A 25,649-nucleotide genomic window follows, 5' to 3' on the forward strand; every position below is an offset into this window, starting at 1 on the left:
CAGAGGATTGTTGTGTGAAGAGCATCAGTCTATCAGCTTCTGCAGGAGGATCTGTGAACATCAGCTGCAAATACCCACAATCCCACATTCGTGATGTGAAGTTTCTGTGCTGGAGATCTGGAGCTGATCTCTGTGCTAAAGAGACGTCTGTGAATGAGAGCAGAAGATGGAGGGATGAGGGAAAGATCCGGCTGTATGATGACAGAGAACAGCAGCTCCTGACGGGAAGCATCAGTCATGTGACTGAAGAAGATTCAGAATACTGGTGTGGAGTTCAGTCTGATCAAGGACACAAGATCTTCATCACACGAGTCCTGATCAGCATTACAGGTACGGATGATTTTCTCAGTGATGTGTGTCTTGCATCATGTTGCTTGAATGTGGAAATAGAATGAAGAACCAGGTTTATTCTGTTCTTGTAGATTTGCACACAGGATTATTTTAATGTAGAAGTAACATGATGTCTAATAGAACAAATTCACAAACCACAGTTACAAAAGAGGAAGTGTCCTCACTAATCTGAGCTGCAGTCAGTATTACTTCAGTCTCTGCAGTTAAAAGTGTTTAGATCTATGGTGCTGTTCTGCAAATTCACTGGTCACGTGTTTGTGATAGTTTTATTCGTCATGTCACTCTTTATATGTATAATGTAATCGGTTCATTTGAAACATCAGTTGATGTTCAGATGTTTTTGTCCTGGTACATTCATATTCTTATATTTTCATTTCCTACCGTTTGGGGAAACCCTGTTATAGATTGTGTTGTAGATATAGATCAGGGAAACATGTCATGTTCGTGGGATGAGCTACAGCAGTGTGTGAACTCAGGAATTGGACATCTGAACAAAGTGTGAACGTTTGTGTGGTTATTTGGTGTTACAACAGAGTTTGGTGTTGCAGCAATTTGAACACCGTATCACAATTGTCTTTTTACTTTAGTAGTAGTGTTGTAATTTTAGTGCAGTTTTCAGTATTTCTGTTAGTCCACTTTACCACACTTGCACCACAGTTAAAACTGAAGTTAAGGGTGCGTACGGATAAGAAAATGGTCATTTTTATCCTTTGGTTGTGCTGTTTTGTTTTATTCACCATGAGAAAATATATGTGTTTATTTATAAGTTCATCAAACTTAAATGAACAGCTTGCGGTTGTGTTTTCTGTGCATCAGCAAACATGAATTATGGGTAGGGGAATTACATCAGTAACCATTAAAAGACATGATGTCAAGATCTGTGTCTGGGGCGAAAGAAAGAAAGAAAGAAAGAAAGAAAGAAAGAAAGAAAGAAAGAAAGAAAGAAAGAAAGAAAGAAAGAAAGAAAGAAAGAAAGAAAGAAAAAGAAAATCCTTTCGAAAAACAGTTTAGTTATCTATCCATTTTATTAATGTTTTGGATACAGATGTTCTAAAAACGACATCATCACCATCATCATCATCGGCTTCTGTTTTCAAAACTTCTACATCTAACTTCACATCAGTGTCTCCTAACATGTCAACAGGTGCCCTTGTGCTGAAATATAAACATACAATCTAATATTTGGCTCAAAGTGATCCGATTCTCTTATTATTATCTCTAGTTTTTTCAGGCTCTTCTCTGATCGTTCCTCTGGTTCTGGTTCTTCTGGTTCTGATCATCGCTGGACTCTTATTACTGTTTCTCTGTAAGAAGTATCAGTCTCAAGGTAAAACTCCTTCCTAACTACTTTAGATATAGAAACTCTCCATTTATACTGAGATTAAAACAAAGATTTGTTTTTCCAATTTGAATCTGTCGCCACCTATTGGCTACAAATACAAAATGCAGATATTTGATGATGTTTTAAAAAACATTTACAAAAGACATAATTGTTAAAACATGATGTATGATGTCATTAATTAAAGGACGCTTGTTTTTGGCGGGTGGTGATTTGTCATCTCAGACTGGACCAGGGAAACATGAAGTTGTGAGTCCAGTTACTGTATAAAATGTTTAATTAAATGTCTAATGCCTTCCATCCTGATGATATTCACAGCTGTAAATAATTTATCTGTCTCTCCTCAGGTTTCTCACACTGGTTGTGATAATGAGGACATTAAAAAGACTCACAAACAATTACCCACAAGCCCCTCTGATTCTTCTAACTGTGTTTACGCTACAGTTGAGAAAGGCACTGGTGACTCTCAGCGCTGCATCACATCTGCTGAGGATCTGAATTACGCAGTGGTGAATTTCCACAAGAAATCTGACTGTCCTGACAGTGTCAGTTTTAGGAAGAATCAGGATTACAGTGAATACGCTACTCTCAATTATCTCACTGCTTGACAAGCCACAGTAGAATATAAATGAGCTGAATGTTTTTTTTATCACCTAGTGTTTGGTATGAAATTTCTATGTTTGATATTTTTATTACCAATACTAATAGGTCATGTACGCCCCAGAGCCTGCTGCCATGTCAATCCCGGAGCAAGCACTTATTGATCTGGATACCTTAGAATGGACTCCCATCCCTGGGCTCTCTCCTTCCTCATGGGTCACACCCAGCTTGTTGTAATCTCTTGTTTCTTGGCCCTTCCTCTTCCGCTGGTGCAGTCCAGTCTCGTAGCACCGCCTCCTCTGTTGGTCCCGTCCAGTTCCCAGGCTCTGCCTCCTTCACTTGTTCCCCCTAGTTCCTTAGCTATGCCTCTTTTTCTGGTTCTGTCTGGCTTCCTGGATGTACCCCTGCATCCACACTCCGCCTGGCTCCACCTTGGTCTTCAAAGCCTCCTGCTCCACCTCAGTCCTCAAATCCTCTGGCTCAACCTTGGCCATCTGGTCCAGTGGCATCACCCTGATTCTCCAGTCCTCTGGCTCCACCTGCGTCCTCACTCCCACTGGCTGCACCTCGGTCCTCCAAGCCCCAAGCTCCACTTCAGTCCTCAAATCCTCCGGCTCAACCCTGGCCTTCCGGTCCAGTGGCATCACCCTCATTCTCCAGCCTCTTGGCTTCCTTGACTGTAGAACAAGGGAGATCTTGCCCCTCACCAGCTCTGCCCTGGACTGCAACTGCCTAAGGCTCTGAGGGTCTTCATCCCTCTGGCTCCATCAAGGCATCCCACTCTGCCCATTCCATCAGGGCCTTCTCCACCCCCATCTCGTACGGTCAAATTTATGTAGATTTCTTTTCAAGGGCTCTTGTTTCATTCTATGTATCCTGTGTCCTTAGTGTCTGTTTCCTTGGTGATCATGAGGGGCTTTCGCACCAGGTAGTTATAGGAACACTGTTATAGGAACTAGCCAACAGGCTAACACCGGAACCGTTGTCTTTAATAAAACTGCTGCAGTATACATCCTCATCTCTACTTGTCCCTGCTTAAACTTAACACCTTTAGTGTAACAGAAAATGTGAGAGATATTCTGACAAATACAGGAAGAGAGGAAGTTAAAAGTTGTCAAATTCTTCTATAGAAAATTTTTTTGGGAAACGTTTTACCAGAGATAAAGAGCAAAGACTGAGAAGAAAGAACATCTTTACATTCACTCTGCTGATGATTCCTGGCAAGAATCTCAGTGCTCCTCTGTGATCTTCATTTCTGAGGTTTTGGTTTTGCTCCTAATTGGTGTTCCAATGTTTCTAGTGGCTGTAAGAAAGAATAAACAGACTCATGGCGATTACATTTTCATATCTTGGGTATTTCCATTAGTTCATACTAATGCTGAATGACGGTCTACAAGAGATTCAGATTAATCACATACAGTTCTAGTGTGTTGAAGTTGAAAGTAAATGTCATCATCGCCCTCTATTGGCCTCCACTACATAGACATTGAGAGTATTTACGTAATTCCAGTCAAATCTGAGGGATGCTAACAACCTTCCAGTCTTCCTTCCCAAAGGTCATTTTTTTGTAAATTTGGAGTGCTGTCAGTACAGAGATCAACGACAAAAATCGGTGTTGCCTACACCGTGTTATCCTCTTTTTTAAAATTTGCACCCTGTTGACTTCAATGGGGCAAGTTTTAAACCTGCTTTTAGCCTCTTAACATCCTTGATGTGTCATTACAAGTGCACAGGTCATGTGAGTGATTCCTTCAGAGTGAACACGGGTGAATCTGACTGCAGTAGATGTGAAAGATATGAATAAAAGTGATATTAATTCAGCCAGCGCACATACCTGTATTTACATCCTGTTTTCGGCTGAAGTCCACAGTAGTCGATTGTCGAGTTCACGCGCGTGATCATAGGTAACTAAACCTATGCGCGTGAACTCGACAATCGACTACTGTGGACTTCAGCCGAAAACAGGATGTAAACACAGGTATGTGCGCTGGCTGAATTAATATCACTTTTATTTATATCTTTCACATCTACTGCAAGAAAAAAAATTCCTCGGTTTCCCCTGATCTCCGTTTGTATAACATGTATTGAAATACAAAAATACTTTCAATAAACATCATCTTTTAACTCTGACTGTTTTTTTTTTTTTCATTCACTATACACTAACACATAAACTCACCAGAGTTCGCAGAAGTAATGTTTCTCAATCAACATCAATTGGAATTCCTTTTGAAACCCATGAACATACTTCAGCAATTTTATATGAAAAGTTCAAACATATTTTGTCAGAAAATCGTGCATTAGTAACACTTCAAATGCAGTGCTTGATCACCTCCTGTCTCAGCTAAGAACAGTCTTCTTCTCTCAATATCTACGTCTCAGTCAACCAGTTTATATAGCGGCCCCTACAGGGAAACTACGGTACTGCGTATTGTAAGATATTTGTAATTTGTAGTGATTACAATTTAGCTCAAAGGAATTATTAATTAATTTATAGGGAATTCAAAAGAGTCACTTATTACAACCGAGCAAATGACTCGTTCGCGGTTCATTTGAACTGGCTGCAATTATCAACTCTGCAACGGATATAAATATCCGAACTATAGTGAAACACTATATAGTTAGCAAGGTAACTTAGATCAGAAGTTTAAGACATTAAATTTGTAAGCACAATAACACAAGTAATATTTCTCTTTAAAATACAAACAAGACTTTATTGATTATTCTAACACATACAACTAATATCTAACACAGACACACACATTCACACATTCATACGAGTTGCAGAAAGGAAGAGAGTGAGGAAAGAGTGGGTTTAAGAGTGAAATGATGAAATCTCATGATTCCATATGCACTTAGACATGACCTGAACGAACCATCAAACATTAATTTAACCCTTCTATCGTTTTAGGCAGGTTATTAAAGTTATATAAATACACCAGTTGAGTTTTAGTCTGGAGGTACTTGCGTCTTTGCTTTTGCGTTCCTTTTGGGAATTCCTTTGGTCAGCGTCAAAGGGGTTCGTTCGTTGGTTGTCTCCTCGTGCCTGGGTCTGCGGCGTTCCAGTCACGTGTTGTGCTGGCGGATGAATTGAAAGTCTTTGTCTGAAGCTGGCTTTGCAGAAGAAACGTGGTCGGAATCTTGTCGCAAAACTTAACTTAGAACCGAGACTCACAACGGAAAATAAAGGAAATGATAACTCAGAAAAGAAAAGAAAATTTAGACGAGAGTAGTAAGATGGCTTGAATAAATCGAACCCGTCTGATCTTAATTTGGGTTGGTCTGCTCCTCAGTTACATGGTTACTCTGGTTCAGACCTTCATCTTTTCCTGCCCATCTCTCTTGAGAGTGATAGCAGAGCGTTTCTTGAGGGTGAACCCAGAGAGCGAGAGCACAGAGAGAGCTTCGAGAGCAGCGAGAGAGAGAGAAGAGTGGGTTTAAGAGTTTTAACTAAAAGTTTTGTCCCCCCTCTTGAAGAGATCGGACCAATTAGACACTGCCTTTGTTTGCAAAGTCATAAATCATGTCTTCCCTGGGGGTTTAAAGACCAGATGCACCGTTTAGGCATGATTTCTAATTAAAAAGAAGATCAAAACATATTACATAGATATCATTCAAGCCATCTTTTGAGTCATGAGCATACGATCACATCGAAATTAAACAGTACACATTTTCATTCACACACACCTAATGATTATAACATTTACATGAATTATATGGGATCACAACATATCTTATTAGAATATGCATATAAGTGGTGGAAACAACCCAGGATTAGGTAGTTGCATGATTGTTTGATCATGAGTCCATTGAAAATTGTTCTTGAATGATTTTATGTATAGTTATTGATAAGAATCAGTTCTCTGGTGAAGAGACAGAACTCTGTTTGTTCAGAGGTCTTAAGGAGGAGGTGTTCAGGAATGTTGTCGGGGGTTTCTGAACCAATCTGTCTTTTAACAACCCCACACATTGACAAGCTTTTCCGTTAGTTTGGTCATTAGAAGGGTCTTTTGCAGACTCTCTGGCGCCGGGATGGGTGACTTATGGCTCTGGTCTTGGTGATTTGACTCTGGAATGTGCGGACACTGTCTTTATCTTAACCAGTCCGTAGTAGGCCACAAAGCTAGCCATTGACCAGTTATGTGTTAGTGCTGGGGGCTCCTTCAATTAGTAAGACCGGTGATGATCATGAGACGTTCTGAACAAATCTTCCCCCCCCAGTCATCGAGAAGTAGAGAATTTGAATTAATATTCAAAAAGAAGATTAGTTGGTGGTTGCTTTCTACCCATTGTCGCTACAGTATCTAACAAAAGTGTAGAACAGTGTACAACTCTAGTCTAGGGCAGTGGTTCCCAAACCTGTCCTGCCGGCACCCCAACACTGCACGTTTTCTTTGTCTCCCTTATCAAACACACCTGATTCAACTCATCAGCTCATTATCACATGGGTTAATGAGCTGATGAGTTGAATCAGGTGTGTTTGTTTAGGGAGACAAAGAAAATGTGCAGTGTTGGGGTGCCGGCAGGACAGGTTTGGGAACCACTGGTCTAGGGGGTTACATGATGAAACTCATAACTGTGAGAATTTCTGCTGTGACTCCAGATGATGGAGGAGACACTCGTACAGTTACTACATTATTAATACTGTTCATCTGCACAAAATTGGAGAGTAGAACAAACTATCAGCGTCATCTATTAAGTTTCAGTATTTGTTAAATGTCACATTCAAACTGATGAAGACAGTGATTCAGTCAGATATTTGTGATTGACAGCTAAAGTGGGCGTGTCTAGAGCGACTGGCCACTCAGGAGGCCACATTTTACTCTTGAACATATGCTCAGCTGTTTTTCTCTGGATGCTGACAGTGTTTTATGATTTATGGAGTGATGAAAAAGAGAAATCCAAAACACCCTCTCTAAAAAAAAACTTTAATAAGTGAACAAAATTAAACAAGAGTTCTAATGTTCAGATTTCTGTTTTAGAAATGCTCCTATAAAATACTCCATTTGCATATTTAAACATACCATTTCAGAAAACTTGTAATACAAAATAATCGTATTGTACTGTTATTAATCATGGCCTTTGTTCTGTGTTTGTCCTTGGACTTTGTTACACTCTAAAAAGAGATGTGTTAAAAATGACACATGTTGTGTCAGTTTTAACACATGTAGTGAGTGTGCTCAGGGACAACACATGTTGTGTCAAATTTAGTCATTTAAGTAATTTTAACACACAAATTGTGTCATTTTAAAAAATAAAGCGAAAGCGGCCAGATGCAAAAATATGAACCGTTTAATCAATAGTCCAGTACAGAATGCATGTGCACACAAAGTACAACACAATGTTTCAAGCTCAATGACTGGACAGACTCACTGTACTGGACATTATTCAGTTATTCACACTTCAACCCCTGACTGATAATGCTGCTTTTGACAAAAGTTCATGAAGAGAAACAGTTAACTGAGTTTGCACTTTGAATTTAATTAAAATGTAACAACTGACACAATATTGTATATTAATAACTTGTATTTTCACTGGTCTGTTTGTTTGAGAACAGCAAACACTGCATACCATTCTCAGTGATGGTGAGTGTCGGCGCTCAAAATGATGAGTTAAAACAACACAACCTGTAGAAAGAGATGTTAAAAATGACACATGTTGTGTAGATTTTAACACATGTAGTGTGTGTGCTCAGGGACAACACATGTTGTGTAGATTTTAACACATGTTGTGTAGATTTTAACACATGTTGTGTAGATTTTAACACATGTAGTGTGTGTGCTCAGGGACAACACATGTTGTGTCAAATTTAACACACAACCTGTGTCGATTCTTAACACATCTCTGTGTTTATAAGGACTACACATTTTGTATTACCTTTAACACAACTAATGTGTTATTCCTCTTACACAGAAGTGTGTTGAAACCTTTTACACACTAATGTGTTATAGTTACACAACTTGTGTCAGATATGTGTCACATGTGACTGTAGTCGGTGTGTATTTGCCAGAGTCAATTCCTGTATTTTTACAACTGAGTGTTTGGACGAACACTGAAATGTATTGTTCCCTTACGAGAACGTTCTCTCGTACTGCGTTGCAAACGCTGTGGGAAAACTCCTTTTCTCGAGAATATTGAAGCCTTTATTTTAAAACGCATTGCATGCAGCACAGGCGAGAGCATCAAGCTCGCGCGAGCGAGCTGATAGGCTGTGCTGTGGGCAACTGCACGAACCAATGGCGGATCGGCAGAGGCGCGCGAACCAATCAGGGAGCTTGGCACACTGCCAGTGTCAAGCGCGCGAAACTGCACGTGACCAAAGCATATAAATATAGACAATATTCCGCCATTTGACAGATTTTATCTCCTTCAGCTCGACTCACCTCGTCGCTGATCTTCTCCGGATAAAGAAGCCGCTCGTCGTTGAACAGCTGTCCAGCGGAACAGCTTCGCATCCCGGCATCTGCCAGCTGAGCGTTTCCCTGTGGCATCCGACGAGTATCCTTTTTCTCTATCTCTCTCTTTCTAAAAGAGCTAAATCGCTGTTTTCACAGCGCGCGGCGTTGTTTCAAATGCCGCTCTCTATTTGTGAATCCTGCGGGGTTCCTCTGCATGTGTCTGACAGACACACACAGTGTGCTGCCTGTCTCGGCCCTGAGCACGCCGAGTCAGCGCTCACTAAAGGCGGCTGCCTTCTCTGCGACGGGATGCCTGTTTCTACTCTCCGCTCGCGGCTCGTGCACGCTTCGTCGGTGAGTGATTCCGCCCATCTTCCATCTTCGGCGCCCCGCGAGCCCCGTAGGAAGAAGCGGCGCGATCAGAGGCTTCCTGAACGCGGTGAGTTCAGCGAATGCATGCCGGGCCTCTCTCCACGTGCTTCGCCCACGCCCTCTTCGCCTGTTCTATTCTCTCAGAGCGACCAACGCCCCTCATCTGAAGCGGCTGGGCTCGTCTCTTTCGGCGGATCTGCTGATGATATGGATGACGCAGTTTCCGTGGCGGCATCTGAGAGTGAGGATTGGTCGGGCTCCGCGGACCCCGCCCCCCCCTCTCAGTTAGATCCTTCTGACACTCGAGCGAACATCGACGCCGAACTCTTCCGTGTCATGTCTCGCGCTGTTGACGAGTTGGGACTCGACTGGCTCTCCCCAGCTGAGCCTGCCAGAAGCCGCCTCGACGAGTGGTACCTGCCGGGGCGCCAACAGGCCCCTCGTCAGCGCTCCGCCCCTTTTCTGCCTGAGGTCCACGAAGAGCTCACAAAAAGCTGGCGCGCGCCCTTTTCAGCGCGAACGCGCTCATCTGCCTCTTCAACACTCTCCACTGTTGACGGCGCTGAAGAGAAAGGTTATGTGTGTCTCCCCCCACTGGAGGAAGCGGTCGCTGCACACTTATGCCCTCCCACTGCAGGAAGTTGGAGGTCTAAGACTGTGCACCCATCTAGGCCGTGCAGAACTACTTCGGCCTTTGCCAGCCGCGCTTATGCTGCCGCCGGTCAAGCCGCCTCTGCTCTCCACGCCATGGCGACCCTCCAAGTGTTTCAGGCGAAGCTCCTCCGCTCCATGGATGAGTCAGGCCCTGACCCAGACACTTTTAAGGACCTCAGAAGTGCGACAGATCTAGCGCTACGGGCCACTAAGACTACCGCTCAAGCACTGGGCCGCAACATGGCCAGCCTAGTAGTTTTAGAGCGCCACCTTTGGCTGACATTGACCGAAATCAGGGACGCAGACAAAACCGCCTTCCTCGATTCTCCGGTCACAGCATCTGGTCTCTTTGGCCCATCTGTCAGCGGCTTCGCAGAACGCTTCACTGAGGCTCAGTAAGCCTCCAGCGCCATGAAGCATCTCCTCTCCAAACGCTCCAGTTCAGTCCAACGGCGCCCCAAGAGCACGCCGCGACCTGAGAGGGTAGCTTCACAAGTCCTCCAGCCCCGCCCAGTGGCTGAGACTAGCCAGCGCATGAAGCCTGCAAAACGGTTCCCGTTCCCTAAGCGCCAGGGCCCGCGGCCGAAGCTCACGCTCGATCACGAGCCCAAGAAGCCGTCCTAACCGGCTTAAAAAGGGGTCATTGTCCCGCCGCGGCCGGACCAGCCCCGAAGATCGCTCGAGTGCTACTCTCAGCCTCCTCTTCAGTTCAGGCGGTTGGAGCAGTATTAAATGCAGAACATGGGCCCGTCACCTGTCACGCACCCCTGCACACAAACGCTGTTTTAACAGCGACCCACAAAAAGCACAAATCGAGCAAAATTTCTCCCTCACATACATGTCAGTTCGAACCCCCAACACTGGGCGTTCCAGATATGATAATGTCTCTGTCTCTGCGGGCTCTAGCTTGGCAAGCTATCCCCGGAGTTTCAGAATGGGTAATGAACATCATAAAGCGCGGTTACTCGCTTCAGTTCGCCCGCAGACCACCGCGTTTCCGTGCGGTTATACAAACCACGGTAATGAGCACACTGAGTCATGTCCTCCGCACCGAAGTGTTAAGTCTGCTGGCCAAAGGGGCCATCGAAAAGATCCCCCTTTCTCAGAGCGAGTCAGGTCTTTACAGCCGTTACTTTCTTGTTCCAAAGAAAGACGGCGGCCTGAGACCCATTTTAGATCTGAGACATCTGAACAAGGCTCTCATGTCACGGCCGTTCAGAATGCTCACGACCAGACACATCCTGGCGCAAATTCGCCCAGGCGACTGGTTTTTCTCAATAGATCTAAAAGACGCTTACTTTCACATTCAAGTGAACCCCCACCACAGGCCATTCCTAAGATTCGCCTTCGAGGGGCAGACATACCAGTACACAGTCCTACCATTTGGACTGGCACTGGCACCTCGTACATTCACGAAGTGCATGGATGCAGCTCTCTCCCCCCTGAGACAGCGGGGAATGCGCATCCTGAACTACCTCGACGACTGGCTCATATTGACCCAGTCAGAGGCGGAGTCACATACTCACAGAGCCTGGCTCCTCAGACATCTAGAATGTCTAGGGCTCAAGGTCAATTTTGCCAAGAGTATTCTGTTGCCCAGCCAACGTATCACGTTCCTGGGAACAGTTCTCGACTCCGTACTTATGAGAGCATGGCCCACACCGGCCCGTGCTCTAACGATTCAGCAGCTCGCAGCATCGTTCACAGAGGGCTCTTATGTACCCCTCAGAACGTTCCAGAGGATCCTTGGCCTCATGGCCTCCGCATCATCAGTACTCCAACTTGGCCTACTGCGTATGCGTCCTCTTCAGCTGTGGCTAGCACCTCTGGTGCCACCCCACGCCTGGCATTCAGGCCACTTGGTTATCAAGGTAAACCAGCGCTGTGTTCAAGCCCTGGCCCCTTGGAAAGACGCCAGCTGGTACCAGCAGGGCGTAAGCATGGGGGTGGTCTCAGAGAGGAGGGTGATTTCAACAGACGCTTCCAACTCAGGTTGGGGAGCGCTGTACGAGGGCAGGCCTGCCTCCGGCCTCTGGTCGAGCTCGGAGAAACGCCTACACATCAACTGCCTCGAAATGAGAGCAGTTTTTCTAGCCCTAAAAACCTTCCTTCCTCACCTGGCTGGACACCACGTGCTGGTCCGAACGGACAATATGTCAGTGGTCTCCTACATAAATCGCCAGGGCGGCCTCAGGTCCCACAACCTGCTTGCCATAGCCACGCAGCTCCTGCTATGGGCTCACACCAACCTGCGCTCGCTCAGGGCAGCTCACGTGCCAGGCACGTTGAACACAGGAGCAGACATGCTCTCTCGGGGCAGAGTTCCCCCAGAGGAATGGTCTCTCCACCCTCAGACGGTTATCCTGCTTTGGGAGGTCTTCGGGAAGGCAGAAGTAGATCTTTTCGCCTCAGAAGACAACTGTCACTGCCCAATATTCTTTTCAAAGAACAGGGATGCGTTGGCCCACGACTGGCCCAACCTCCCTCTCTATGCGTTTCCTCCGGTCTCGATGCTCCCTCAGGTCATCGAACGGATCAGGAACACCAAAAGCGTGGTCCTCTTGGTGGCTCCTCTCTGGCGGACCCAGATTTGGTTCCCAGAGTTGATGCAACTGTCTGTAACAGACCCTTGGCCAATTCCACTGAGGTGCGACCTTCTGGCTCAGGCCAACAGGACAATCTGGCATCCTCGTCCCGACTTGTGGGCCCTACATGTATGGCCACTCAACGGGTACCCCAGGATCTCCCAGAAGGTGTCCTAAACACTATTATGGAGGCTAGAGCTCCGTCTACTAGACGCCTCTATCTCCTAAAATGGTCAGTGTTTTCCAGCTGGTGTTTAGCTCGAAACCTCGACCCACACACTTGTGAAGTGCCAAATGTGCTTTCTTTTCTACAGGAGATGTTGGATGCGGGTCGCTCCCCCTCCACTCTCAAAGTGTACGTGGCAGCCATCGCTGCTTTTCACGTATTGGAAGCCGGAGCCTCCTTAGGTAAAAACGACCTTATAGTTCGTTTCCTTAAGGGTGCCAGAAGGCTTAACCCGCCTCGGCCACCGTCTGTGCCGGCCTGGGACCTTTCACTGGTCCTGCGGGCTCTTAGGGGACCTCCCTTTGAACCACTTCAGTCGGCAGATCTCAAGCCCCTCTCTCTGAAGACCGCCCTGCTTCTGGCACTGGCGTCAGTTAAAAGAGTAGGGGACTTGCAGGCGCTCTCTACTACTGTCTGGAGTTTGGCCCTAATGACTCCAAGGTCATCCTTAGGCCAAGACATGGATACATTCCTAAGGTGCTCTCAACTCCGTTCAGAGCCCAGGTTATTTCTCTGTCAGCTCTTCCCTCCTCCGAAGAGGACAGTGATTCTCTCACGCTTTGCCCCGTCAGAGCTTTGAGAATTTATCTGGAGCGTTCAGCCTCTTTCAGACAGTCTGAACAGCTCTTTGTTTGTTTCGGGGGCCGAACCAAGGGTCTTCCTGTTACTAAGCCCACGCTGTCCAGGTGGATAGTTGACGCCATTGCTCTGGCTTACACTTCACTGGGCCTTTCCTGTCCCATAGGTGTTAGAGCTCACTCCACGAGAGGTGTCGCCTCTTCGTGGGCCTGGTCGAGTGGTGTTCCTATCGAGGACATTTGTGCGGCAGCCGGCTGGTCCGTTCCGTCCACATTTGTCAGATTCTATAACCTAGACGTTCCTGCCCTGCAGGCACGAGTTCTTTCTGTCTAAACCCTGGCTTTGCGGACCCAGGCTGACTTTAGGACTCAGACACATGAGTGTTCTTATCCGGACATTTGTGCGGCGGCCGGTTGGTCCGTTCCGTCCACATTTGTTAGATTCTATAGCTTGGATGTTCCTGCTCTGCCGGCACGAGCTCTTTTCTGTTCAGAACCTGGCTCTGCGGACTCAGTCTGACTTCAGACCTGAACACGTGAGTGTTCCTATACAGGATATTTGTGTGGCGGCCGGCTAAGTCCACTCCGTCCACATTTGTGAGTTTTTTCAACTTATATGTTTCTGCTTTGCAGACACAATTTTAGACTTTGGCTCTGTGGACCCAGACTAGTTGTGAAATTGGACACTCAGTTGTCACTGGACTTGTGATAAAGTTAATCTGGCCCTTCGCCCAGATCTTTATTATTGGATATTTTCTGGGCCCGAAATTCGGTCTCGTTTTATCCTGGCTATTCTGTAACTTCCCGGAACTTCTGGTGAGTCAGAGCGGCCATAAGAGATTAATTGCACGGCGTTTTGAATAAGCGTTCCCACAGCGTTTGCAACGCAGTACGAGAGAACGTTCTCTTAAGGGAACGTACTTGGTTACTTACGTAACCTCGGTTCCCTTAGAGATAAGGGAACGAGTACTGCGTTGCCTTGCCGTGCAATCTCTCTTATGTCAGGTGTTTTCGCTTCAGTCAATTATATCTGTCAAATGGCGGAATATTGTCTATATTTATATGCTTTGGTCACGTGCAGTTTCGCGCGCTTGACACTGGCAGTGTGCCAAGCTCCCTGATTGGTTCGCGCGCCTCTGCCGATCCGCCATTGGTTCGTGCAGTTGCCCACAGCACAGCCTATCAGCTCGCTCGCGCGAGCTTGATGCTCTCGCCTGTGCTGCATGCAATGCGTTTTAAAATAAAGGCTTCAATATTCTCGAGAAAAGGAGTTTTCCCACAGCGTTTGCAACGCAGTACTCGTTCCCTTATCTCTAAGGGAACCGAGGTTACGTAAGTAACCAAGTACGTTAACTTGTTTTTATGGAGTCCAGTGACGTTTAATAAAGAGTTTGTTTGAACGTTTGGATGGTTTAGACATCATGAATCTACATAGACAAGCTCTTATTGAGAATTAACAGAGGTTTAGATGTTGATGTTTCACTGAATGTTTTATTTGAAGTCACCAGAATCGTGATTAATGGCTCCTTTATTTGAGCTCTTGACCCTTTACTCTTCTTTTAGTGTTTCTCTGGCTGCTTTAACTGAATTTTAAGAAAATACACTTGTTATGGCGAGAGAAAATATGATCAGATTTTTCTTGATGATGTCATAATCAACAAGTGCTGATCTGATCAAGTTTATGAGTATATGGATGGTGTGCATTTAATTTATTTATGTGCTGTTAGTTATAATGATCTTGTGACACTACATCATGCTATCCAGCAGTGCAGAATAAAAAAAAAAATGTTTTCTGAAAATATTAATCTGCAGCAGAAACTAGTCAAACACAGACATCAAGAATCAGCGCATGAATCTCAACAATGGTGACAAACAAAAAGCTTCATGCCGCAGTGCATGCTGGGAGTCATGGATGAGATTTGCACTATGGTGGCACCCAGCATGCATTGCGGCATGAAGCTTTTTGTTTGTCACCATTGTTGAGATTCATACGCTGATTCTTGATGTCTGTTTGATTCCTTAGACTGAAAGATTCTGTACGAACTGTGTATTTAAAAATTAATTTTAAGCTAAGTGCATTATGCTAATCTTTGATGTGTTACACTCATCTTTCAAATATTAAACTCTTTCTGAGCTCCATTTGAATAATCTTACATGTCCATGATGATAATATTATCATCTGAGCATATTTTTCTCATGATTATTTCTGCTTTTTCAAATGCGCAGATTAAATACACATTTACAGCAATCAGAGAAAACTAATGTTAATGAGTCAATAGCCCAAATAAAGCTGACACTAATCACGATTCTGTTGACTTTAAATGAAACATTCAATGAATCTTCAACACCAAAACCTGTTAATTCTCAATAAGAGCTTCTGTAGAGTCTGACAGAAATAAAGTTAATCTGGTTATTAATAACAAGTGAAAGCAGCATTTGAAAAAGACATTGAAAAAGAGGCATGATGTGATTGGCTGAAAAAAAACACCCGTTAAGTTTTCATTAATTAAGATTTAATTTATTTATTTTAAATTTTTTTTTTTTCATAAAAACAAACTCTCCTCCACCCAGTGCTATTCTATCCAGAGTTACATTTTAACACACAGTGTGTTAAAAATCTACACAACATGTGTCAAATTCCATCAACACATCTTGTGTGTTGTTTTTAACACATCTCTTTTTACAGTGTATACTTCCTGTTTCCTGTTCTGTCTGCCATGTTTGTAGTCCTTGTAATGGATTTTTCCCTAAATCTATCTATAATAAATAAATCTGTTGTGTCTACTGATCGACACAGAGCGTCTACAAATCGACACTTAATAACTCTTATATTCCAGCTCTTTGCGTCTTCCGTCGACAACTGGCCGAGTCTCTTATCCTAACTTCTTTGCTGCGCAGCATAAATAACAAAAGAGACAGACTTCAGTAAATGTCTCTCAGATGGTTTATTCAAACGGCCAGGAGTTCTCGAGCAATACTCAGAGAATCTCGGCCCAACAGAAGAATACAACAGGCTTTATAGAGTAAAGCCAGACACATCAAAATAGAATCATCATGACTAACATGTCCCGCTCTATCAATATGATTGGTTAAATTATGTAAAGCAACCCCCCCCCCCCCCCGCCAAATATAAAAAACATTGTTAGGGGTTAATATTTTAGTCAATCATTTCACAATACAGTCAAAATAAACAGGACATTGAGTCCATTTTCAAAGTTCCATATGACCAAGGTTACATTGAGTCAAAAGTTTGTTAGAAGGTTAGATCATATCGAAAGTTCGTCTGGTGACTATATCCTAAATAAAAGGAAGTATGTTTTTTTTATTTTTTATTGTTAGATCTGGAATGGAAAGTTAGTCACCATCAGACATAAAAATGGGAAGTGTGATAAAAGTTTATCATAAGTTTAAAATCTAAAGTCAGATTTCCATGGTTAGTAACATAATTAATCTTATCTATAAAAGATCCACCACATCCTCTTGTAGTTTCTCATGTTGGTTTCAGGTGTGTCGCTAGCTTGATTTCTTGTTAAGCTTGTTAGCCCCTGTGTATATAAATGTTTGGAGTTGGAGGGCTATAGAAGTCTTCCCACTGTCTACCTCTCAGTCTTCAGGCCCTCTTCTTTTTGTGGAGCGTCTAGAATCCTGTCCTTAAGAGGGGCTCTTTCATGTGTTCTCTGTGTTCTCAGTCATATCTCACTGTGATATGAATCATGTTGATCAATCAGAAACCTGCACTTATAGTCGTAATGTGAACCGCTGCTGTTTGTGAATGTTTCCATCAGATGTCACTGTCAGATGAAGCACATGTGAAGCATTAGTTTCACCTCCCACTTTATTAATCTCTCTCTCTCTCTCTCTCTCTCTCTCTCTCTCTCTCTCTCTCTCTCAGGGGAAGTGGGCAACTCGTCATATTCAGCTCTTCATGTTAAACATGTAACCAGGAAAGAAACACTCAAAACTCTTCTGAACACACACCGAGAGCTTCAGAAGAACTGAATCTACTAACAACAGAGAAGATCATTTAATAAGAGAGAAGAATGAAGATCATCTGGACTTTCACTCTGCTGATGATTCCTGGTAAGAATCTGAACTCAAAGTAAATCATGAAAAACAGCACAGAATTAATGAGGAGAGTCTATAACTTCAGTTCATGTTGTGGAATTTAAGAAGCGGTCCTATGTTGTAGGTGTCGTGAGCTCTACGAGTGTGACAGGATATTCTGGAGGAGTCGTCAACATCACATGCAGATATAAAAAAGGATCTACAGCAAATACAAAGTATTTTTGTAAAGGAAAGAGGCCAGCTAAACCAAAGTCCAAGTGGTGCTCTGAACTCATCAGGACTAATGAGAAAAATAAATGGGTTCAGAAGGATAGATTCTCTCTGTATGACGACACAAGTGCTTTAGTCTTCACTGTGACCATCAGAGATCTGAGAGAAGAGGATTCTGGGACACATCAGTGTGCAGTTGATACAATTAGAGAAAAGGATTCCTACACTGAAGTGAAGCTGAAGATCATAACAGGTGAGTTACTGAGACCCTCAAACTCATGATGATCTCCACAACATCACACATAATTACAGTAATAATAATGAACACCTCTAGATGCTAATAGACCAGATAACATCAATAACCAGACTCTTCAAAATAAAGGTTCCACAAGTTTTTTCCCCAGGTTCTTCATGGAAGGTTCTTTATGGATAGAAAAGATTTAAATGTCCGCAACACTGCTTACTCCCATATTTTAATAAAAAAAGCAACGTTTCGACCCTACTGGGTCTTCTTCAGGCAAATGGTAAAACACATTTGATACAGAGATATATAGGCCTTACAATCAACTGACCCACCCTGTGATTGCAATCAGCTTGATTGGGTCTGAACAAGCCTAATGACCCCACTCATTATTGAATTAAGAGAACAATTGCCTGAAGAAGACCCAGTAGGGTCCAAACGTTGCTTTTTTTATTAAAATATGGGAGTAAGCAGTGTTGCGGACATTTCAATCTTTTCTATTCAGTAGTCCTTTTTGTCCAGCACCTGCCAGATGGTGGGATGTGCACACAATAATCTTAACAGGTTCTTTATGGAACCATAAATGAAAATAAAGAACCTTTATTTTTAGTGCAGAGCAAACATGAGATCTTTATCATTATAATGTCACTTGGACTCTGAGTTTTTGAACTCAAGTTAAAAATTATTCAATATGTTCCTTATTTCATTTCCTGTGCTTATGTTATGTTTCCATTGGTTTCCTTGGTTTTTGATTATTCCCACATCACTTTCAATTTTAGTTTGTCACAATCATTGTGATTATAAAAATTGCTTGCACATTCATCTTCACCTCAAATGTATTCTTTACTGGACCGAACAGTGAGATTTATTACCGTATATAACCGAATATAAGACGACCCTGAACATAAGACGACCATTAACACCATTCAGTAAATATTTGGATTAATTTGTCACAAAATAAAGTGCACTCTGTCAATGAGTTCAGAAATGAATGAATGAGTGACAAAAAGGAATAACCTTTTCACAAAAATGCAATAATTATGTAGGCCTATGTATGTATGGAATTGTGGTACTGTGAAGATAGATATAAAATAGCCATCTGCTTTTAATCAAACACATCTGACGTTAAAGTCTTGAAACAACTGAGTTTGCGGAATGCATCCAAAACGAGCATATTTCTCTTCTTATGAAGCGCACCACAGCGCCTGCCCCACACTACACAGTAAAATCCCCAGTGTTAAATCAACACTGCTCAGAGCACATATGGTCCCACTCTACAGAGTGTTAAAATTAACACTGAAGCAGTGTTGGAGTTAATGAGATAATTAAGTTAACACTGAAGCAGTGTTGAAGTTAATGAGATAATTAAGTGATTAATTAAGTGATTGGCCATTAGTGGTGACACCTGATGATAATAAGCAGAATCATTGACGGAAAGAGAAAAAACAATAACAGAAAAAAAGAGAAACACAAGAACTACTGACTTCGAGTCATTACACATTGTTACATTTATTATTACCAGTTTGACTTTATTTCTGTCATACATCGACAAAAGGTCTTGAGATTTAACAGAAGTTTAGATGGTAATGTTTAATGGACTGTTACCATTTTGGTGGTAAGTGTTTGCTTTAGTTGGGCTCTTGACTCTTTTCATTTTGTTAATAGTAGTTTTTATCTGACTGTTCCATCATTGTGTTTATAAAGCACATTTGTTACTGCAAGAGAAAACATGACCTGTTGACAATATGTTTTGATGATAAATATCATCATATAGTGACCTGGTTTACTGATGTCATTCAGAGTCTAAATCTTTGACTATATGCTTGATGACTCATTTTAGTATTGGTGATTGTAGCTCTGAGATTCTACAGTTTGAGATCCAACAGCAATATGAAAAATATTGAACATATTTTGTGCAAAGACGGTTTTTGTGTTAAAACACACAGACATAGAGTATCAGCATATGAATCTCAACAATGGTGACAATAAACAAACTAGTGATGAACAGATCAACTCTGAACATCACAAAACAAGCTACTAAAGTCAGAACAAAACAATAGCAAAATAAAAGCCAACAGAAAAAACAATGAAAATTACAGGACAATTCAGCTGCATAATTTATTCATGCTGCAATGCATGATGTGAGTCATTGATGCGTTCTGATTGGTGGCTCCCATCATGCACTGCAACATTAAGCATTTGTTTGATTGTCACCATTGTTGAGATTCATATTTAGATTCTTGATGTCTGTGTGGGATTTCAATACTTTCAGATCATTAAAATATTGCTGGAAGTAAATACTGTAGTGAAAAATTAATAAAACTTTTGGATAATCAGTTTATAATGATGGGTGCAATTATTGAATCAGGTCACTAGTAATTTCATCATCAAAACATAACCAGGGCTGCATTTGCAAAAGCATCTAAAGCCTAACTTGATTGCAGACCAACTGCAACAAATGGTCTGTATGATTAAATAAGGCTTGCGATGCTTTCAGAAAACACAGCCCAAATCATAGTTTCTCTTACCACAACACATATGCTCTATAAACACAGAGTTGGAGCAGCCAGAGAAATACTAATGTTTAAAAGTAAAGGGTCAAGAGCCCAACTAAAGCAACCACTGGTCACTATAATGGTGACATGAAACAAAACATTCCATCAAACATTACCATCTAAACTTCTGTTAAATCTAAATAAGACCGTGTGTAGATGTATGACAGAAATAAAGTCAAACTGGTAAAATAATAAGTGCAATAATGGCTCGAAGTCAGTAGTTCTTGTGTTTCTCTTTTTTCTGTTCTTGTTTCTCTTTCCTTCAGTGAGTCTGCTTGTTATCATCAGGTGTCACCACTAATGGCCAATCATCACTTAATTAATCACTTAATTATCTCATTAACTTCAACACTGCTTCAGTGTTAACTTAATTATCTCATTAACTTCAACACTGCTTCAGTGTTAATTTTAACACTCTGTAGAGTGGGACCATATGTGCTCTGAGCAGTGTTAATTTAACACTGGGGATTTTACCTTGAGCCAGTCCACTACCAGGTCAGTGTCCATCCAGCCCTTTTCCTGGGCACGTACGATAATGCCAGCTGGCATCGTCTCCTTTGGCATAGTCTTGCGTTTCAAAATCACATATGGGGGAGTTTGGTCCCATCAGCGAGACACGCCAACATTACAGTGATTCGGTTTCCAGTAGATCGCACAATAACTGATTTGTCCCCTTTCTTGGCAACAGTGACAGATGTTGGCATGTCAAAAAACACCGGTGTTTGGTCAGCATTCCCTATCTGATCCAGTGGGTATGAGTGAGTTTTCCTCAGTTTAAGCACATATCGCTGAAAAGACAGCAACTTCTCCTCGAAGTCTGAGGGCAGGCGCTGGGCCAGACGTGTTCTACGACGCAGTGTCAGCCCTTTGCGCCGCATCATTCGTGTACACCACCCAGTGCTAGCTTTGAATTCATGTGTCGGTATGTTCAGCTCCTTGGCTATCTCCAGAGCCCTCAGCCGAATGATTTCTCTTGTGATTGGCATCGCATCCCAACGTTTTTCTATCACATATTCATAGATTATATAATCAAGTTCTGCAAACTTGCCACTTTGAGGTCCACGGAAAGCTTTCCTTTGGCTGTTGGTATTTTTTAGTCATTCTTTTTGTGCTCGTCACCTCAGAATTTTTGTGACTCCAAATTTTTTGGCAGCTTTGCAATCATTAGATGATTCCGCCTCATTCACGACCATAAGTTTAAAGTTGACGTCATAACTGTTTCGAACATGTTGGTTTATTTGACCAACTTTTGAAGCGCTTTTCTCAAGATGATTTCTTGACCTCTCCATGGCGGCACTTTACTGTTTATTTAATTCATAACACTGTCACTAAGAATTAGCCTATGGTGTTGGCGCCCTCTACTGTTTCCCCCTGCTTTCTCCCTTTCCCCCCGTGATTTTGTCTATATCGCAAATATAAGACGACCCCCCATTTTTCAGCCTATTTTTAGGACAAAAACCTTGTCTTATATTCGGGTATATACGGTAATCATTGTTTTGCTGATAGCAATGCTTTCTGTTATCAGCAAAACAATGATTAATAAAGTTGTCAGTGTTGTTTCAGTAAATAATGTCAGCACAACATTTTCTTCTGACTGTACTGCAAATCTGCAAATCAAATGCTTATTATAATATTTAAATGAGCACAATAACAATTTATTATATTCATAATGATATTTATTGCCAGCATTTGTTAGATTTTTATTCACACACTGTAAAAAAAAACAATGTTGGTTGTCAGCCAGCCTGTAAATCATCAACTACAATAAAACTGTAAAAACAGCAAATCAGGAGCAGCTGTGAAACAGATCTTTACTGTAATCTACTTTACAGTGTTACTGTAATAATATCATGCACTGAATTAAAAACTGTTAACTCGTTTTATTTGAGGAAACTGATTGTCAACTGCCATTTAATATTTATACTGTGTTAGTAATGTACATTAGTGAGTATATTAGTATTAGACATATTTAAGTCCACTAAAAAAAGAATGTCTCTTAAAATGTCAATTTAACTCAAACCTGTTGCAGATTACTGTTGTGCAACAACCGCATGTGCTAAAGTCCTTAGCAAAGAGATCATCACATCAGCAACACTTTAAATCCTGCAAACAGTTTAGAGGCGCTCAGAAGTCGGCACTGTGTGGTTTTGTGTGTGAAACATGTCTGATGGTTGAATAATGTGTGAAAGACATCAGCGTCTGTGAGAAAGGGGAAGTGAAGGATCTGTGAGTGGAGAAAGTAAAAAAACACTGTTTGTGACACTGAGTTTTCTGTGTTTTAGAGACAAACAGTCACAGAACATCATCATCATCGTTTAATTCTCCAGCGATCACATCTGCGTCTCCTGTAACAGGTACAAACACACTCTGAAACACACTCATCTGTGTCTGTGGTTGAGATGGTGACTCTCTGGTGTTTTCAGGCTCTCCTCTGACGGTCAGTGTGAGTGTGTGTGTGGTTCTGCTTCTGATCACCACTGGACTCGTGTTAGTGACCGTGACTCTCGTCAGGAGGCGTCGCTCTCACAGTAAAACTCATTCTTCCATCTTTACTCTCTTTAAAAGGACTTTTTGAACTGATACATTTACATAGACCTTTTTATTTCCCCTTTTGTTCATACAATAACTCCAGCTTGTTTGTTCAATTGTTCTTGTCTTTGACAGATCCGTCTTCCAAAAGATCTCAAGTCACACCAGGAAACAATGAAGAGGTTTGTAGAATTACTGTGATTGAGAAAAAAAAAAAGAGGTTTTGATCATTAATGAGAATGAATTATAATACCTGATCTCCAGAGCTGTATTAAATATTCTAATTATTATTAAATACATAAATGTTTTGTCTCCCTTCAGGTTTCTCACGCTGGTTGTGATCACAAAGAGATTAAAGACGCCCAGAGAGATTTACCCACAAGCCCCTCTGATTCCTCTGCTACAGTTGAGAAAGGCACTGGTGACTCTCAGTGCTTCATCACATCTGCTGAGGATCTGAATTACGCAGTGGTGAATTTCCACAAGGAATCTGACTGTCCTGACAGTGTCAGTTTCAGGAATAATCAGGATTACAGTGAATACGCTGCTGTCAATCATCTCACGACAGCAGATAAACTGATGCATTTACAGTAAATATACAGACTGATTCACAGTAAACAGGGTCAAAACTGAGCACCATATGAGACACGTACTGTATAAACAGATTGTATTTATCATATGTTGATTTCCCAGTTTGTCTGATTAATGATCCCATTGACCTGTTCTGTTCATTATCTCATTAGTTCTCCATGTTATTTAAGCCCGGTGTTCCCTGTGTTCATTGTTCGGTGTCGTCACAGTTATGTGTTTGTGTTTTCCCGTTATTCTCCTGTATTCGTTGGACTTTTAGATTAAAGACTATTTTGTTTGAATCTTCGTCATAGTCCTTCAAACAAGTTTCAAATACTCTTACTCCATTTCATTAGAAAAAAAGATTGATTCTATTAATGTTTTTTTGTCGAACCAAGGCTGCTCAAATAATTAATTTATACTTTCATTTGAGTTTGAACTTACTCCATGACCATTAAAAAAATGTTTGTATGAAAAAAAAATGTATGTATCACCATCATCGTCGCTTCACTATCATTCATAAATCCTCTCCTGCGGCCTCATGGGTAAAGTGTCCATCACATTCACACTTCAGAATCTCACTGGAAGTAGTAGGTCATCTGGAGACTTTTCACCTACTGGTTTTTAGAATATTTAATCAACAAACTTTTTTGCAACAATCAACAAACGCTGGAGGTGTTTTTGTGTGTTTGCGTGATGAACAGACATTTTTTCCGTCCAGCTCAAAGCCACAGAAAACATGTGAAGGTTGAGGGTCTCAGTTCAGTTTAATTAAACACACTTACTCAGGAAACCCACAGAGAGACACATGAGACTGAACAGAGAGACAGAAGATGAACAGAAGACAATAAAGACTAACAGCTGATCATTCAGTAATTCACCTTCAACATTTAATGAGTGATGAATTGAGGAAAAGACTAAAAAATGTTTATGATCTACAAATTATCTGTATGATTTGACAATTTTACTTTTCAGATCAAACTAAATAAAAACAATGAGTTCACAAATCAATGACATAGATTGACAGACATTTGTATTGTTTATGTTGGTGAATTTTTCACCAATACCACTTTAAACAAGCGACAACTCCGGGTTTTAATGTAGTTTTGCTGTATTTTATTTGGATGCACATTATCATCATTACATTCATTCAAGTATCACAGTGTCATCTTTATATGGCAGTAAGAGTAATATATAGTTCGCTTTTCTGAATTGCATCTCACGCTACGCCCCGCAGCGCGGGTATAAATATGGAAGTGGATGTACGCACCAGTTGTTTTTCGTGGAGGAGCAGAGTGGACCCCGGTCAGCGGTGGTCCAGCAATAGTGGCGACGGGTCTACATCTCTGTTCCCTCCTTCAGGGAATGAGAGTTACATACGTAACCGAGACGTTCGTCTTTCAGTCGTTCGTCGACTGATTGGGATCCCTTTTAAAACGCCATTAGTGCTGCCACCTTCCAGTGCCTTGACAAAAGGCTCCTGACCCTCCTGCATATTGAGGCGGAGATAGGACAGGGCTTAGGCCAGGAAAGTCACTGCTGTTCCACAAGACCACTGGGAAAGCGTTAACCTTTCGTTGGAAGGCATACGCTGCAGAAGCCACATCCTGCCCGTAAGGAGGTAACGTGGAGAAAACAGTTAACCGGTTTCGTCACCCCCCTGTTATCGGCTGGAGCCACCTCAGTGACATTCCATATGTCGTACTACATACTGTATGTCCATACCCTTTCTCACTTCTATGTAGCACAGAGCAGACACGTCCTGGTGAGAAACGTGTAGATCAAGCCCACCTCCAAACCGGAAAAGAGACCTTCAGTCCATGGACGAGTTTACTCTTCTCCATTTGACCTGAAGACCCAACTGGCTCGAAGGGAGGGACTTGTACTGAGACTTCGACCCCTCAACGCAAGGGCACAGGTTGGCCTGCGTTGCAGAAGGGTAGAGATCTGAAGTACGCGTCCTTCAGATCGAATGCTGCAGACCAATCTTGGGGACGGAGCACTGGGAATGAGTTTCTGGGCCCTATCTTGCACCCAGCGCAAATTACTTTGTACACCGACGCATGTATCATTCCTATTTTGCACCCGCGCAAAGCGGACTTTTCCCTCCACAGATGCACGTCGGTAAGTTAGGAAATACACTTGCGCTCCCCAGGGGGGTTCAGCGCAAAGAGGAGGGGTGATCCGGCGCAAACGTTCCTTCATGCTATTTTGCAGGTTTAGAAAACAATTGCGCCACTAACCAGGAAAAAATAGTTTAAAGTCAGTGGCGCATTGCGCATGTTATTCATATGCTATTTTAAGAGCGCATGCTTGGCCATAATCAATGTAGCGTGTGCACAACGCGCATACACTTTGATTCTCTCATCTACACAGAAG

At 42.4% G+C, this 25,649-nt stretch overlaps 2 protein-coding genes across 2 annotated transcripts in view; both read left to right on the forward strand.

Moving 5' to 3' along the window:
• LOC308687960 (polymeric immunoglobulin receptor-like) overlaps positions 1-2,527 on the forward strand; it is a gene marked incomplete at both ends in the record, with an annotated part of 39,028 nt that extends 36,501 nt beyond the window's left edge. Inside the window, 4 exons of the mRNA XM_081360779.1 lie at positions 1,574-1,678; positions 1,878-1,939; positions 2,038-2,235; positions 2,399-2,527. Coding sequence (XP_081216905.1) covers positions 1,574-1,678; positions 1,878-1,939; positions 2,038-2,235; positions 2,399-2,527 — 494 coding nt within the window. The remainder of the gene's footprint in view (positions 1-1,573; positions 1,679-1,877; positions 1,940-2,037; positions 2,236-2,398) is intronic.
• A 14,498-nt stretch (positions 2,528-17,025) lies between these two features.
• On the forward strand, positions 17,026-24,287 carry LOC308687846 (uncharacterized protein). Its single transcript, XM_081360674.1, has 6 exons — positions 17,026-17,180; positions 17,290-17,628; positions 22,454-22,525; positions 22,595-22,699; positions 22,836-22,882; positions 23,022-24,287. Exons 1-6 carry the CDS (start codon positions 17,141-17,143, stop codon positions 23,292-23,294), a joined length of 876 nt encoding a protein of 291 aa, XP_081216800.1. The 5' UTR covers positions 17,026-17,140; the 3' UTR covers positions 23,295-24,287.
• The last annotated feature ends 1,362 nt before the right edge of the window (positions 24,288-25,649 follow it).

Source organism: Scardinius erythrophthalmus (assembly GCF_964197995.2).
Source record: "Scardinius erythrophthalmus genome assembly, chromosome: 3".
In the NCBI taxonomy this organism is placed as follows: Eukaryota; Metazoa; Chordata; class Actinopteri; order Cypriniformes; family Leuciscidae; genus Scardinius; species Scardinius erythrophthalmus.